The following is a 17,075-nucleotide window of genomic DNA, read 5'->3' as shown; positions in this document are numbered from 1 at the left end:
TTATTATGACATTATTCTGTGTGAGCGTGTGTGCTCATAATATGCGATCATTAATTAAGGGCCACATACGGGCTTTTTCCCGTGGGCCTCTTGTCCAGATTCATTAATGTCAAGAATACACACATACACTTACAGCACTGACGATGTGTTGAACATAGATTCATAGATTCGAGCTGAGGTTTCTCTCCACTTCAGAGCGAATTATTGTGATCATCAATGATCTTCTGAGTTAATAGCTTTGGAGGATCGTGGACTCCATATGTAAAACTTGAGAGGTATTTAGTGGTGCCAAACAACAAGTGGCAAGTGATGTATTGCAACGTTGTGTTTAAGAATATGCATCTCCTTAAAGTGTAGTTGATATTATGTGCCTAACAGCAACAGGCTGGGATAACACAAATCAAACAAGGACAACCAAAGGAGCAAGTACTTTGACCATTTCAAATATTTATAAATACATTTGCAGTTATGAAAAACGTAAACAATGAAAAAAATACTTAATATAGAGTAAAATGTATTGTGTATGTGTGTGCACATGCGTGCGGGTGTGTCAGTGAGCATGTTAGTGAGGCAGAAACCCCCTGCTGGTGTACAGAGTCAAACTGGTGTCATCCTGTATCAATATTTGACTGCAGAACAAGGGAATGGATGAATCTTTAATACAACCTTGGGGCCCAACAAAGACATGTGGGATGGTGGAGAGTGAGACGGGCAGTGACAGTCAGAGACACCCGGTGGAAATGAGGAGAGAGAGTTAGAGGAGAGCTCAGATCGCCATAGTAACCGGGGAACGCAACTTTTAAATTACTACTGAATGTTACCGTTTCATATGTATATTGAATATATTTTAAATAAGCATAACTTTCATCATATGTTTAAAAATATTGATATATGTAGAAATATATGAATATATATACTATATTAAAAAATATCCTCTTTCTCAGGAGATATCAGTCACAACAGAGAAGTCACAAGAGCGAGACTGTCTGAAGTAAGCTTGTTCAATGTCAGATAGGTTCATCAAAAATGCTCAACTCAAAGTCGGCTGGTCATATGGGGACCGACCATGTGACAATATACCAGTGCTGACCGGGTTTGACTCCTTCAGTCGGAATACACAAGTACGCCAATAATAGTGTGGCCACAGTCGATGCTTGGATCAGTGTATTCAGGTCTGCTTCAAAGCATATTCACATTCCAGCTTGGCTCAAGAGCATTGTCAAAAAATGATGGTGCAGCTGAGAAAAGAAGCCACAAATATTACTTTAGTAACAGAAATACACAACCATATCACACTGTTTCTGCCAATATTGTCTCTGCTCTTGTCCTCCACTGAACATATTAAGATACAAATGCACTTTTTCTTTACTCGTGGGATGAATTTTGTTTATAAGGATAGGATCCTGGAAAGAACAAATGAGTACCACAAATCAGGAGCTGTGACTGTCTATTGAGATCCGTGTTTCCTGATTTTAACATCACAGTAACTTGGATTTTCTTCTCAGTATAAGTAGTTCTCTTTTCATCGCCATCGTAAGCCAAACTAACATGTTTTATCATTTCATTATTGAGGTTATGACACCCAATTTTCAGAAGTCATAATTTATTTCTGTACTTTTTCAACGATGTTCTTTTGGCAAGTAGCAAGAGTGCAGAGCTGCAACTTAAAGTGATTTGACAGAGAGGACAGACAAAGGACACTAGAGGAGAGCTTCCCGGAGCAAAGTGGTTCCTCAGAGTCCAAAGAGCTTAGTATTGACACAGGGGTTGTGAAATTAATGATGTAGTTTGGGAATGTTTTAGACTCAACCAATTGTTATTTGATTAAAAGTGGCCTCATGTATTTTACTGCTAAATATTAATACATCCCTTTAGACCTTGTGTCTTAGTTCATCCAGCAGAAAATCTTGTTCATACTCTACCTTTCAATTTGTTTCATACACATGGGCATCCTATGGGTAAAATAACATTACGCTGCTAAGCAAGGTACTTCAGTCCAATTAAAAATGTTAAAAAAACAACAATTGAAAGACAATTGGTTTTTCTCTCCTATTATAAAAACCGTAGTCTTTTAATCATCTCAAGGTGAACACTTGAAAAACAACTGCAATGTATGACTTTTATTTTTGTGAAAAGTCTACTTCACACAGCATCAGAGAAATATAAAATAAATACTTGTCATCAAAGAAATACCATCTTGTCCAGATTCCCACCACAACCAGCCGATTATCTACATCATGAGAAATAAAACACTCTCTACTGTTTTTTTATTTTGGATTATGATATGTTCAATTTTTATTGTGTTAACTTAATCAAGTGGCCAGTGGGTGTTAATACAGAATAAATGATATAACAGTTTCTAAAGACATGATCTCCACAGATTGTCTTAAATGATGGTGATTTGTTTTAAAGTAAAATGCATAAAGTATCACTGGTATCAGTGATGTATAGATCTATTTTAGATCGCATTCATCACTTTCCTGTTTTAGTGATGGTCTGATGAAGCTTCATGAAGCAGTGTTACTATTTTCAGAGTCCACTAAATGGCGTTTTCAACTGTTTTAATGAAACATCACATTGTTTTTTAAACTGATGGCGCCACCTACTGACATCTAAACAACATGACACTGCTTCATGAAGCTTCATCAGACCATCACTAGTGTTTAGTGGTGTCTTTCTAGCCCTTTACTGTCATGTATTGAACAGTGTTCAGCATAGCATCCTCCTTCCATGACATGTCTTCATTAGAAGTAATCTTGAACAGGAATCTTCTCACAAAGGTCAGGGGGTCATGTTTAGCCATCTCTCTGTTTGAATTGTGACAGCAATATTTCCTCAAGTCTTTTTTAACAGTGTGTATATTTTCCAGGTAATGCGAGCTGGGTTAAGACCATCGTGAGACAGGTGAGTTTTACCCTACTGATGATGTGTTATCGCAATAGTAATCCCTGCAACCTTTTCTAACAGCGTGTATATTTTCCCTAACCCTTTTCTATCAACTCAGAAATGTTAATTTTTGTGCAGGATACTTAACAAAACCACGTCTCTCTCCCACGTGCTGTCTGCTGTCTGATCAGGATTTGATTTATTTATTATGCTGCATCTACACTTTCATAGGTAAACACGCTGAAGGAAATAGTAGTTCGTATCCGTATGGTGTGCTGTTTGGCACGGACATGCGCGCATATAAAGAAGAGAAAAGATCTAACAGCCTATCTTTGTCCGACTGTTACGTTCGCCCACATAAATGTCCGCTTGGCTCCGCTCTGATCACATAATTACTCTGTGTACAGCGCACCCACACAACTCACACATTCACAGAAGGAGAGCGCACACTTGGGGTGTTCACATGTACACGTGCACAATCGCATTGCTCCACACTCTTTTCCAAAGTGGGTATATATTTATACCCAACACCTCAGCCACCTATCTGTCCAACCCTACACCCACACACGCCTGTGCACACATGTCTCTGTGGATTCACACGCGTAGGTATTTCTGCCAGTGCACACACACGCATCAAACACAAAATACAACTCCCACCAGCACACCCACGCACTAAGCCGGATGAGGAGCTGGAGAGAAAAGTGAACAGTGGAACCCACCACCAACGAAAGTCACAACAATGTAACATTTCCTTTTTTCCTTTCATTCTTATCTGATGCATTTTCCATTCTTCAAATATCTTCAAATATGCTACAAATTAGGAGTCTTGGATGTGATTTTTTTTGTATAGAGCATGGATGGTACAATTAATGTCCTCATGGGCAACATAACATATGTGACTGTTTTTAACTTCCAGTGTCGGTTATCAATGCACATAACTTGGAGGGACAATGGACCAAACACAGCTATATAAAAGCAAGAGCGAAGAATTGTCGTCTGTGTCGCAAACTCATCGATCATGATGGGCTGACTATACCTCCTGTATGGATGTCACCGACTTACACAGAGCAATTCTGTTGGTAGAGGTTACAGTGCTGGACAGCCATACCGCTCTTACAAAGATGTGCTGAAGCGTAACATTTGGTCATTGCCTGAGCATTATCCTAATGGAAGATCTCTCCGGGAAATAACAGATTTCTCGCAATCCACAACATTAAGGACTTTAGGCAGTTATTTAAATAAAATTAAATGATGCGTACAAATGACAAAAACATTTCCGGCTCTTTTATTTAACATATCATGAGTTAGAAATGTATTAAACGGCAAATACTAATATGAATATAACATAATCGATGTGTAACATCTCTAGATGAACAAAGGAGAGATGATTCTGTCATATGAGGAGAAAAAAATGCTTGACACATAAATAAATACAATTATTTTAACAATGTCAACTTCAACAATAATTATCTTGTTTAAAGATGAAGATAACATAGAGTAGATAATGAGTAATAATTGCAACTATTACAAATGATGAATTTGAGGGATTGCTGGATATATTGGTATATGCAACTACTGAAACAATTTTGAGGATGATGTGTTGGTTGTCGGTGTTCATATCCATGTATGAGGATCTTACATGTAAGAAAAAATGAACATGTATTTTGTAAACAAATGGAGTGTATCACTATTTAAACTATGTAATTTAAAAAATGAGATTGTAGAAGTGTTCAGAAAAAAATAGATAATAAATAAAGAAGTGGAAAAACAAAGGAGTGTACATGTGTATAGGGGAAAAACATGACAGACTGCATCTGTGATCCCTTGAAATACATCTATAAAATGTTTCTAAAAAAACTTTTCCTGAGAGGTTGAGGCTCAGTACAGGGACCCAAATTGTTTATATTAAATATTTGTGATATATGAGAGCTAACTCCTGTAATCTACATATTATGTAACCATATGGGGTAAGGGTAATGTTTTTCGAAAATGTGTTGAGGTAGTTAAATACGTTAATATAAATAACAAAAATACAATGTGCAAAAGGAAATAAAGAAAAAATAGTAATTATAACAGCATAACTAATTGCAACATGTCTATAAATACTGCAATGAACACATCATTTAAAACAAAGACAGAAACAACAACAAAAATATAAATTTACTGATAACATACTTACAACACTTTTCCTTACTTAATTTTCATTTCTTCTTTTAGTCTTGGTTTCTTCGGTAACTATTTAAGTATAAGAAATTAAAGGCCATAAAACAACCATATCATCAATTTTGACTGAGTCATCCTTAGGCCATCAATGAAACTTGCCAGAACGTTGACACTAAATCATTAAAGGCCAATTGAATATAATCTCTTGAGTCTCTTTGATGGCATAATTTATTTCAGAAATAATCTTGACTCATGAATATACTTCATATCATGAAAATAGAAAATTTTGTGCAGAGCGTGAACCAAAATACGATATAAAATCTATAGCATGTTCATATATACGCTGTTTAAGAGACACCGTAATAGATAAAGTTGATATTTTCAACGTAAATAAATGAATATCAAATGAGTTAAGAAGAATATAGCCATAGCCTTTTCAACACAAGTAGGATGATAACAGGTGAAGAAAGAGGAGTTCTAGAAAAAACTAGATGAGGCGTTGAGTGACATTTCCCAGTGATCGAGAGTAGTGATACCAGAAGACTTCTTGTACGTGAAGAAAACAAAGAAAGCAAGAAAATGTTGGGCAGGTATGTTGTCAAGGACAGACATTCTTAGGAAACAATGGCTGTGGTTGTTAAACCAGAAGTTGTTATACATAGAGTGTGGCTCATGACTAGTAACTAGAAAACAGACACACAGTAATACAGTGAGAGGTTCACACAGGCCCTGAATAGTCAGAAGGAATTACTGGTGGTATGATGGGTTTTAGCAGCATAAGCAGAAAGATGAGTAAACAGAAGGAAAGAGAGCAAAGGCAATATAAAATAAAAACAAAGAGCATGAAATAATAACTTTTTGTATAGGGTCCCTTCCAAGTTCATATGTAGCTCCTCTAACTCTCTCAATCCAACCTTTTCTCACAATGATTTTTTCTCAGGTCAAGGAAAAGGACAAGCACAAAGTATTGTGCACAGTCTTCAGCTGTCATATACGAGGTAAATGTCTTAGGAATGTGTTCCTTTTTTCTGTTAAACGGTAAGCAGGTTTTGCAATAATTAACTTGAAAAAAAATGTAATCAAATGACTTAAAGCTATTAGACGCTCATCACATCATGGAGTGAATGATTGAAACAGCGGAGTTTCATCCATTATCCAATCCCAACTTCTATCATGCTGACCGGAGCCGACCAACAAATCAATCACAGAGAAGCATCCATCAGCAGATCCCTCCTCAGATGACATACAAACGAAGCAGACTTCCCGGGACAATCACGCACTCAGCACAAGCATGAAGGGGGACACTAAGGAAAGCGGTGAGTCCTACCTGAGTTCCTCTTGGAGATGTACTTGACGTCATCGCAGGTTCCGGAACTGGCGAGCACCAGAAAGATGATTGAGAACAGAAGACTCTTCATCTCTCCTCTCCCCAAAGGAATCTACAGACACAGTTACAGGGATTTGCTTAATAAACATATTCGTAAGAAAAAAATATATGTTTTAATTAAAACAAAATAACAATCCTGAGATGCATACTTGTACTTAAAAACTTGGAAACTAATTCATGCAGAAATCATTGGACATTGGCCAGTAAGCCTGTTTTTATACAAGCAAGTAGTTTGTCTCTTCTAGAAGGCTTTTAACCATTTTCTAAGCTTGGTGATCCTGATTAGAGTTTGGGCCTCATGGCAAGGTCTACAGAGATGGCCAATCAGTTCTTCTTGGTCTGATCTGAGATTTCTTCTGGCAATATGGTGTCCTGTGGAGTAAAAAGTAAGTCTGTTCATGTTTTTTTTTCTCTTGGTGTCCAGGGATGAACCTCTCCTGGCTGTCCCCCATCGCTCCACACCAGTTTTAAATAGACTTCACAGTTAGCATATCACACATATCGAGGTTCTTGTTCAAAAACTCTGAGCTTTTAGCTCGGCTTCTCCTGGGGTTTGGTATCAAAACACATACTCCCTAGAATAAGTAATAGTATGCACCTCATTGCCCTCCCAGCAATACCGAAGGGAAGTCAAAGGTCAGAGGAGGAAACATGAGTGAAAATGGAATCACTTGGCGAAAGTTAATGAAATCCTTTTTGCTACATGTTCCAGAGAAATGCATCCACTCCAGCTAACAACAAGGTTGTTTACTTCAAGGGCATTTTTTCTTTTACCGTCCAGACACTTGGTACTTTTTTTTTTTTTTTGTCGGACTCACCAATCTTCTAATGTATTTCACAATTTTACATTTCTTGGTAAGTAAAAAAAAAAATCATCGAGGGAGTCTCTTAATTTGAGATTGTTGTACACTCCCAATTACTTAAATAATTAGAACAAAATGGTATATATTCTACTCCTTACAAACATAACAATTTTGACCATTAAACTTGAAGCTTATGCTTGTTTCACACATTGAGCTTTTATTCCCTTTTAGAGTCTTAGCAAAACAAACTTTGTTATAAGAAAGAGTCTTTCATGTGATAGTTCTGTCATTTCCCCATAATTAATCCCTGGACTGGGCTTCTAGTTGGCACTGCAATAGACTGTTCAGTGATAGGAAGTGAATTCTTGCAATACACAAAGCAATGGTTTCCCTAGAAGCGAAGCCCAGAAAGTTTGTTCAATGTGAGAAACTTGGTATCTTTACCTGATTGCTTATCCATCCTGAGCAAAGTTCTATAACTCATACTATCAAAGGAACACTGGGTAATTTTTTTCTGTCCCGAATGAAAGATTTTCTATTTTGTGTTTATTAAAATAAAGCAAAAAGAGAATGTCCCCTCTTCTCGTCATGTTTCTTATTGAACAGTGTAGAGGACTCTGTGAAACTTCATCACAGTTGCAGCACAGTCACAGCCTCCTCACTGTCCATCTCGTTTTAAAACACACTTTTATTCTCTGGCTTTTAACACAGCATGAGACTCAGAGCTGCATTTAGTGCTTTTATACTTGTTTTATTTAATGTCGTTTTATATTTGTGTGTTTTAACTGTGCTTTCTTAGCACTTTCATGTCACTGTACAGCGCTTTGTATCGACTGTTGTGCTTTTGTGACGTTTTTAAAGTGCTTTATAAATAAAGTTGAGTTGAGTTAAGTTGAGTTGTTGCCTTTCTGAATGTCTGATCTACACAGTATGGTCCTTTTTTTCTAAATAATTTTACAAAGTGACTCAAAGCTACAACGACAGACAGATTATATCACAATGATTGATGCATGTTTGAGCCCTTTAGTCCAGAACAGTCTTCACTCACCAATGGAAGCAAATCACTTAACTTGACTGATCGACTTTATTAGTCTGTGACCAACATTTTTATATAGGAAGCATTAGGGCTGTAATTATTTATTAAATTAATAAGCAAGGAAAAAGGTTTACAATTTAACACAGGGATAGAGAGAATGAAGGATGTATCTAAAACCGAATAAACGTAAAAGCTCACCATTATGATTCAGGCTTAATCCTGGATTAAAAATTACTTAATGCCAAAAAGTATTGTCAAGGTCAACCAACTTTAACCTGCTGCTAGAAGATAGAAAGAATCAAGACCTTTATGTTATTCTACTCATCATTTGAATCAATGGTCTGAATTTCTTAGAAATGTAATCATTTTCCAGGCTACTTATTTCTGTAAAGGTCTAACCTGGCAACAAATTATACTCTTTCTGTAAACCTTTTTATTTACTCATTGACTTTAATGACCTTGTCCTTCACATCAATTTCATTATTTAGACTCCCTAATTCAAACTAATGTAGAATTGTCCACAACAATTAAAACATTTTCATCATTATTTCATTATTTAATAATCATACACTTTGTATTACTAATTAAACATACGGTAGTCAACCACATTGTAAACTGCATTTTCATCTGTAGTCAAAAATGTTCATCTGATCAGAGAATATGTTGAAAAGGAGAAAAAAGAAATTAATATTATTTTTGCCTCTGATTCATACTTTTTTATTAAACTTTTATTCGTAGTTGAATTCACGTGACTTTATTTATTGATGGTGAATGATTAATAATGCTGTCTCCATCCTCATCCTTTGTGTATTATATCGAATAATGTATGTCATGTATTTTTGTGTTTTGTTACTTATGTTTATTGTAAGTAAGTAAGTAAGTAAGTAATATTTATTTATATAGCGCTTTTCGAGACCAGGGTCACAAAGCGCTTAGACAAACAAAACAATACTCAAAAAAGTACATACTTTAAAGATCGAGATAATACTGAGAACAACACAGGAGTTCGAGAAATTCAAGGAAAAGCCTGAACAAATAGAAACGTCTTAAGGTGTTTCTTAAAGGAGTCTACTGACTCCTTTAAGAAACACCTTAAGACGTATTCATGTTGTTACTTAATGGATCCTTTAACTAATTGTGTTCACTTATATATCAATATGTATACTTCCCTTATGTGTATTTCCAAATACTTGATCTTTAAAGTTGTTCAAACATTTATCTAAGGATAGATAAGGCTGCAGGAATAGATGATTGAAGCAGGCTACAATGGCATGACCAATGACACCAATAACTGCAGGAAATGTTCATTTCTGGTACAATTTATCATCTCTTATTTTACCACATTCACACTCCCACGTCCTCTAATCAAATACAAACAGTGACTATATTTATCTGGTTTCCGTCTTATCTACTGCACTCACACAAACACACACAAGTCAGCACACTGGGCAAGCAAATGACTCCCTTTGCTAAAGACCAGCTGCTTGTTTGATGTTTCCTCCATGGGAATGATCATAGCGATGAATGCCAATGCTTCTTTGCGCACACAAAGTGTTGTACGTTTGTGTGCTTAAATGAAATCAACAAGTAAGTTTAGACAAAGCTTAATAACATATTACGCAAACATCATGAATAATGGAGAAAAAAAAGTTACTAAAGTCGATTAGAGGAGTTTCCAAGACAAACCAGCGCTTGTACAAACACACACCGTTTTCAGACATACACACACAGAAAGTCGCATCATCCTCCGTATCTTTGATTTTCCCCGCTGGGTTGTGTCTCAGTCTGCCTCATACTGATAAAGCTATCTCAACTCCAGAGCACAAGAAATGTGCACTGATGTCAGTTTGTTTACGTCCAGATTTAGACTGAAGTGAGGTTTGTTTATGATAATATGCATGTCGTGAGAGAGGGGCTTTGTTGGCTAGAGTAATGGAGCTATTTAATCGCTGTGTCCCATTTCTGAGAGTAGAAAAAGATATAAAAGTGAGATAACACATAAAACTCTGTAAACTGTCAAGACGAAACAAAGAACATTATTGTCAACATCAGGGTTCATTTATGATAATCTCTGCCTTAAAAATGTAATATATTAAATCTGCCCGAAGGTGTTAGTAGTAGGAATTTCACAATTATGTTCTGATAGTTTGGTCTTTTCTAATCATTTAAAAAGAGTGACATCTGTTGTGAAGTTAACCTGTGTGGACCGATTTAATGGTGATTTTAAGCAACAAAAAACAAACTGTTACAGTAAATCAGAAAACTAGTTACAGACATTACTTGTTTTTATTGAAGGCATTGTTGACTTGTATAAGGGGAGCACAGTGTAACATTTTGACTTTATTTGTTAAACATTTTCTGTAATGCTTGGTTTCATATTAAGCAGCCATGACTTGCTCAGGAGAACTCTCCAGCTAATATTTGATCGGCGCTCTTCCTTGACTCACCGAAGCCTGGTGTGTTTAATTTAATCCATTGGGACGGACACTGCAGTTGCAATCATTTCTATCATGGCTGAAGTACAGAGGGTTCTCTTTGAGGCGTCGAGGAGGGGAAAGCAGGAAAACGACCCAAGAGCCTTTCTCTGTTTCATTAACAAATTAATGGACTGTGGTAGCAGGCAGGAGACCTTTAGCTTTCATGACAGTTCAAACTGTTGCGATTAAACCTTTGCAACAGTGGGGTTATCCAGAAACAAAACACTTCCATACTGCTGCTTTCAAAGAAAATTACCTCACTAACAAAACAAACTGAGAACACTTGAAAATCAATGAGAAGAGTGTGCAGATATAACACAATAGAATGACATAAATGGTCTTCCTGAATCTTTCGAATGACACATTTGTGCATCACTGTTGAGGCAGTGGAGTCTCTAGAGTGTTGGCAGATACCAGACTTAGTGCTCGCCTGCCAGATTGCAGAGGTGACAGAAAGTGCTAGGGACAATGTGCCATCAGAGCTCATGTGCTGATATCAGCGAGGATTCACTGCTGGTATTAACAGAAAGAAGAAATGTAAGGGGGTTGGGGAGTCGCAAGGATGCTTAGGGGAGGGAAGACCCACAAAGAAGGGTAATCATTTTCTCTCTATACCGTGGAATCCCTCAGTCTTAGCCAAAGCCTCTGTGACAGCGATGATGTCTAGTAGATCATGTCTCCGTGACCACTGGGTTTGAATGATGGCGAGTCTCAATAACTGATGAACACTTAAGCAGGCTCTTTTAAAGTCCCTCATGCTCCTCCACACAACTATTCTGGTCCCAAACAGACCAGCGCTAAGCCATTAGGCTGCTTGAGCCACACATTGAAAATTAAAGACAGCCCACAGCCCGATTCTGTCACACTATCTGCCTCTCCCAAACTGCACGAGATGACTCATGTTGTTTTGGTTACAGAGGGCGTCTGTTTTACATTGGAACATAAGCTGCCTTGTCATCGCTCTGGAAATTTGGGTATCCATCTTTTTAATAATCTTCATAGGGAGGTGTTATTAGATCCGGTCTGAACTGATTTACTTTTGCCCACGCTGGCATCAACACTGTTTCTCAAACTGAGCTCTGAATTTATTCATTTTAAGATGTAATAATCTCTGTCTCTGGCATCTTTTAGGTGACAGGTAATAATCATGTTTTATAGTATAGAGGCAAGTTCTTGTTAGAACTGGTCATTCGTTAACGTTCAGTATTCAAGTGTGCAGATGTTTTGTTAGTATGAATTGATATACAAATATATCACTTAAATTCATAATTTATAAGACTAATAATTTGCCTTTTTCTACAACTATAACAGGAATTAACCTTCTCTGTTTTCATTGCCCTTTATTTTTGCTTTCTTCTTTTCAGTTTTCTGCTCTTTATATTTCTAAAAGTGCAAGCAAGTTTCCAATTTTCACCCACTTCTTTCTTTTGTCCTCTTCAAATTTCTTCCTGAAAGTCATGAATCTTATTGAAGAAAATAATTGCATTCTACAAGAGCTTTTGCAGAATATTGATTTCTTATCTACCTTTTCACTATACGGAGCAGCAAGAATGTGTGTTTCGAAAGAAACAACTGTCCAGCATTTAAAATAGTTGTTCAAGCGTACAAATCAACAGCGAAGCCATTTTCTAGTGTATTGATTAAGATTTATTTTCTAACTTTAGAAGCAAAGAAAATGTTCAATCGAATTCAAATACATACAGATTACCCTCAATGTCAATGGATCGTATAGCATTGATCGCAAATATGAACGCAACTTTATCTCAGTTTAGTATGACTAATAATAGCAACAGTAAAAGCAGTTCAACCTTGTTGTCGGATTGAAACCACTCGTGCTTATTAGGTTCTAGTTTTGTCTTCTCCTTCGTTGAGAGATCATAACAACACCAAATACAGGGCCAGCTCGTTTATTACATTGTTTTTTGTTAGTAGTTAGTAGTTTCATTTGAATTATTAACATTGCTCCATCCTTACGTGCACGATTACATAGAAAGATATGTGTCCATGCAAAAGATTGTGAGCAGCCTTGCCCTGGCTTATCATTGCATTGAAGATAAAATATATTTTTTAAACTGTATCATTGCGATGATTACTACAATTGATTTTTTTATAGTCATTTTAATCAGGAGAGACTAGATTTTGGGAAAGATTGCATTTTATTGAGACTTTACAGATTATTTTTGAAAGAACCCAGAAGCCAAGTTTGATGAATGTATAGGAGGTGTCAGTAGTGTGAATAATGTTTTAATACCTCCCCTGGTGAAGTATTGGTGCTGGTGGTAAAGTCTAAATGTCTGTCTTGGTGACTCTATTTAATTCAAACAATTCTATTTAAAGAGCCACTTCATAGCAGAGTTTTATCAATTTACTACAGTCTGCACTTTTAAGAAAAGAGAAAAAAAAATCCCGGCGATTCAGAAGTAGAAAGTATTTGGCTAGAGTAGAAGGAGAAAAATAAAATCATTTTAGCAGGTAAAAATCGAAAGGATAACCAGACTCTATGACAGCTTTTTGCTGTGACCAGATGGGAGGTAAAGGAGAGAAAGGGAAAAAGGAAAGAAATGGGGGCCAGACTAGAGCAGGGGGAGCCAAATTCAGGAAGAGCCATTGAGAGGCACTATCATGGCAACACAATGAGGACCTGGAGGAACTAGAGCCACAAGGTAAGGTAGTGAGTGTAAAGGAATCATGTTGTAAGCCTCTAAGATGAACTAGTTGCAAATTAGACAGTTTTACAACTATGCATTGATGGGTTTGAAAGAGGAGCTGTGCAATAGAAAGTGTGGGGAACAATTTGTGAGAGTGAGAACATGGACAATCTACCAGATTAATCATTCGTGGACTTAATTTCTAAAGTGTCAGATAAGAATTTGAGTACATTTGTAGCATACTCATTGAATAATACAGTTGATAAGTGAAATTCACTTATTTACTTCTATTGTTGAGTAGAGACTCCTTCAGTCTATCAGGTAACAGCTTCTGCTCTCAGGTGGTGAAAGCAAATCCAAAATGAAGGAAATGCAGTTGCTTCATAGGGTAAAAAGAACAAAAGAATCAGTGCATTTATTCTATGGATTTTTGTCAGCTGCTTAACCTTTCCAAGCTGTTAAATGTGTTTTAAGTATGTTAAATAGAGGTAGTTTAGCTACTGGTCCACCACTTGTCTCCAGATAGACTTGAAGGGGATACGGTGCATTCAGCGGGTTGATCTATGGCTCTTTGGCTTTAATACAGCATGACTCATTTGTAAAGGGTTTTAAAAGGTTAATGTGGACATGTTCTTAGGTGCCACTGACTATTTTGGCATATTATCAGCTGGTCACAGGCCAGCTCGGAGTGGAAGAAGAATGAACAACGGTTAGAAGTGATGCTTGACTAATCAGGTGGCTCTCAGTGTTGTCTTTGAGTGAGCACAGAGAATTAAACTCAGACAGTTGGACAGTTGACATTATATCATGTGTGCTTGTGTTTATGGATAAATAGAAGGGAATTAATATGCCCTCCATATCCATCTTTCCTAAAGATATATGTTTGGATGATATATCAAGACAAATGTTTACCCTTATTTTTGTTGTTTCTAGCTATTGGTACATTACTGCTGCATTTAGTTTTTTGAAACAGATTTCTCTTTCACCTGTATGTCTTTCTCTTGCGCCTTCTGTTGTCTTGTGAAAATCTATAGATCAGTATCATTGTATGAGTCACTGTGTCCAAAGGGTGTAAAACATAGCAGCTCATAAACTGGTAATTACAATAAACAGCTATTCTAAACATTTGATTATTGAGATTCAGAAAAACATCTAAACCTTTAAATCAGAGTGTAACATTCTCAAACAATGCTACAATATAAAACATAAACCAATGCGTTTTGCAGTCAAACATCTCTACAGAATTAAAGAAAAGAGGTCTTAATACTTTCCCATTTGTCAGAGCTAAGTAGTAGAGCATTCTGGGAACTTATTTACTGTCCTCTTTTTAGAATAGAATAGAATAGAATAGAAAAGCTTTATTCATCCCCAGAGGGGAAACACACTTTCACAACAGCGCAGTTGAAAAAAATAAAGTGCAAGGAAAAAAGAAATAATAAAAGAGATAATACAAAATAAAAACGATCTTAAGAATATACAGGCAGTGATGAAAAACAACCTGAAATAGCGTTCAATCAATAACAAATTATACTTTTCATGCTAGTGACTATATGTAGTGTCATTAACTATCGGAAATTACTCATCCGCCTCAAGAGGAACGAAACAACAGTATGTTCTGGACTCAGCACCTGGAGGTAACCCACATGGGTACCAAAATGTGCATGTTCACAATTAAGCAAAGCAACTGTTCCCACAATGCTGTTTTCAATGACATGGCACTGTTAGATACTCTGTTTTTTACAGTGAATTCAGCGTCCTTTTCCTTTTTTGGCTGTAACTTCAGGAAGATGCTCGGATGCAGCAGCGTGCTAGAATTGGCTTCAGGGTCAGTCTGCAGAGTCACATAGACTTTTATCTGTTAAGATTTTATTTTTAGTGTTTTAGGCTTAATCAGCTTACTTGCTCAAGCGAAATAAAGAATAAAATAAAATGTCTTCAATATTAAGCTCATTTTTACGTTTTTATTTTCACAATTATAATATCTATGACTGTCATCCGGTAGTGACTGACATGACATTCTTTTTTCCCCAAAAAAATCCAATAATCAGTCTGCCAGAACCACAAAGGTTTTGGTCGGCCCACCTGCAGGTAGTGATGTTCTGATGAAGCTTCATGAACCAGTCTCAATATTTTCAGAGCCAACTAGTCTCTGACAATTTTTTTTTCTTTTTAACAACTCTTCCAATGAAACATTACATCTTTTTTAAACTGAAGGAGCCACCAACTGACCTCTAAACTACATGGCACAACTTTAAGAAGCTTCGTCAGCCAACTACCCGCAGGTAATCTAAATTTGTCTTTCCATTCAATATGAATGACGTAGTTTCTGGGGCCTGTGAATGACAGCTGTACAACTGCACAACAAACAATACAGACGTCATGGAGCAGGGTGGAAGAAATCCTGAAGTTAGCATCAGTCAGCAGAGAAGAGCTGTAGACCTGTGAACTAGAAAACTGAGTCTGTCAAGATGTTATTAAATCTGGTTTCTTGTTGTTTAGAGCCGGGGTCCCAAACCCGTGGGCCACGGTGCTGTACGGTGAGCAGTCACAGTCACCGAAAGGCTTGTAGTCCCTAGAGGCAGACTACAGTGTCGACGGCGATAGCGTTACTGAAGCAAAATATCTAATAGATCTGAGTAGAAAACTCTGTCATTGGTCTGACTCTACCAGCACGGAAGACTGGTCTGCGGAGTGTCATTAGACTTCACCGCAGGTCCAGGGTGCAACAAAAAGTTGAGGGAAACTGGTTTAGCCGCAGATGATGATTCAAATTGAGCCATAATTCAAATGTATATTGTTGCCAAAATGTGGATCAAAATATTTGAAACCATGCCATCACTTGCTCTCAACCCAGAAGCCGAACATGCTATGAAAAGTAACACCATCTTCAAACTGGGAGTACCATCTAGTGGTCTTTCAAAATTAAGATACTGCATCATGATACCTCAGCAGCTGTATCATGAAGCCTCAGCAACTCACTACTACATAGCATCATATTTATCAGAACATTTTGAAGCATTGAATGTTGCCGGACATAGGACTTCATGATTGATTTAAATGAAAATAAGACTCTTGGCTTAGATTCTCAAGCTTTGACGCATGCAACATGCAACATGCTCAGAAATGCCCGTTGGATAAATTGGTTATCCTGGACATTTGGGTCAAACCAGAAAATTGAATCTTCATAATGAATTGTCTTTTGATTGCCATTTAGTTCAAGTTGTTTTCCTTTGATTAATGCATTTTAAATGTACTTTATCATCACCCACTTGCACAGTTCGAAATAATAAAAAGGATTATACCTGCAATATTATGAAATATACTGGGGTACAATGTAACTCTTTCTTTTAGTACTTATTATCATGCAAATGTAGAATCTGTCAGTCTCGCCAAAAAATCCTGATAATATATTGATTAAAGGATGAGTAAATTAAAGAAGTGATGAATAAATGTATGAATCAATGGATGGATGTTATGTAGGACTACAAGAACGGATCAGTAAAAGTAGATCACACACAATGGTGCAGACTCTTTGCCTTCCCGGTGTTCACATTCCTCTCGTGTTTTCAGCTCATCTCCGCTTCCTTCATCCCCATTCATCGTCCAAACAAGAACATGAAACGCAAATTGCTGCTTTGCTCCACTGCTGCTTGCAGACGTGAATGTGTGGACACT

The 17,075-nt window shown here is 36.9% G+C and overlaps 1 protein-coding gene across 2 annotated transcripts in view; it reads right to left on the bottom strand.

Annotated features, from left to right (window-relative positions):
• Positions 1-17,075, bottom strand: part of il1rapl2 (interleukin 1 receptor accessory protein-like 2) — a 241,002-nt gene that overhangs the window by 192,938 nt on the left and 30,989 nt on the right. For both annotated transcript variants that reach the window (XM_087799600.1, XM_087799601.1), the window contains exon 2: positions 6,377-6,488. In XM_087799600.1, coding sequence (XP_087655726.1) covers positions 6,377-6,467 — 91 coding nt within the window. In that variant the 5' untranslated portion in view covers positions 6,468-6,488. The remainder of the gene's footprint in view (positions 1-6,376; positions 6,489-17,075) is intronic.

This window comes from Callionymus lyra, chromosome 9 (assembly GCF_982586985.1).
Source record: "Callionymus lyra chromosome 9, fCalLyr1.hap1.1, whole genome shotgun sequence".
Classification (NCBI taxonomy): Eukaryota; Metazoa; Chordata; class Actinopteri; order Syngnathiformes; family Callionymidae; genus Callionymus; species Callionymus lyra.
The sequence above is the reverse complement of the archived record's forward strand: the minus strand, read 5'-3'. Positions and strand labels throughout refer to the sequence as shown.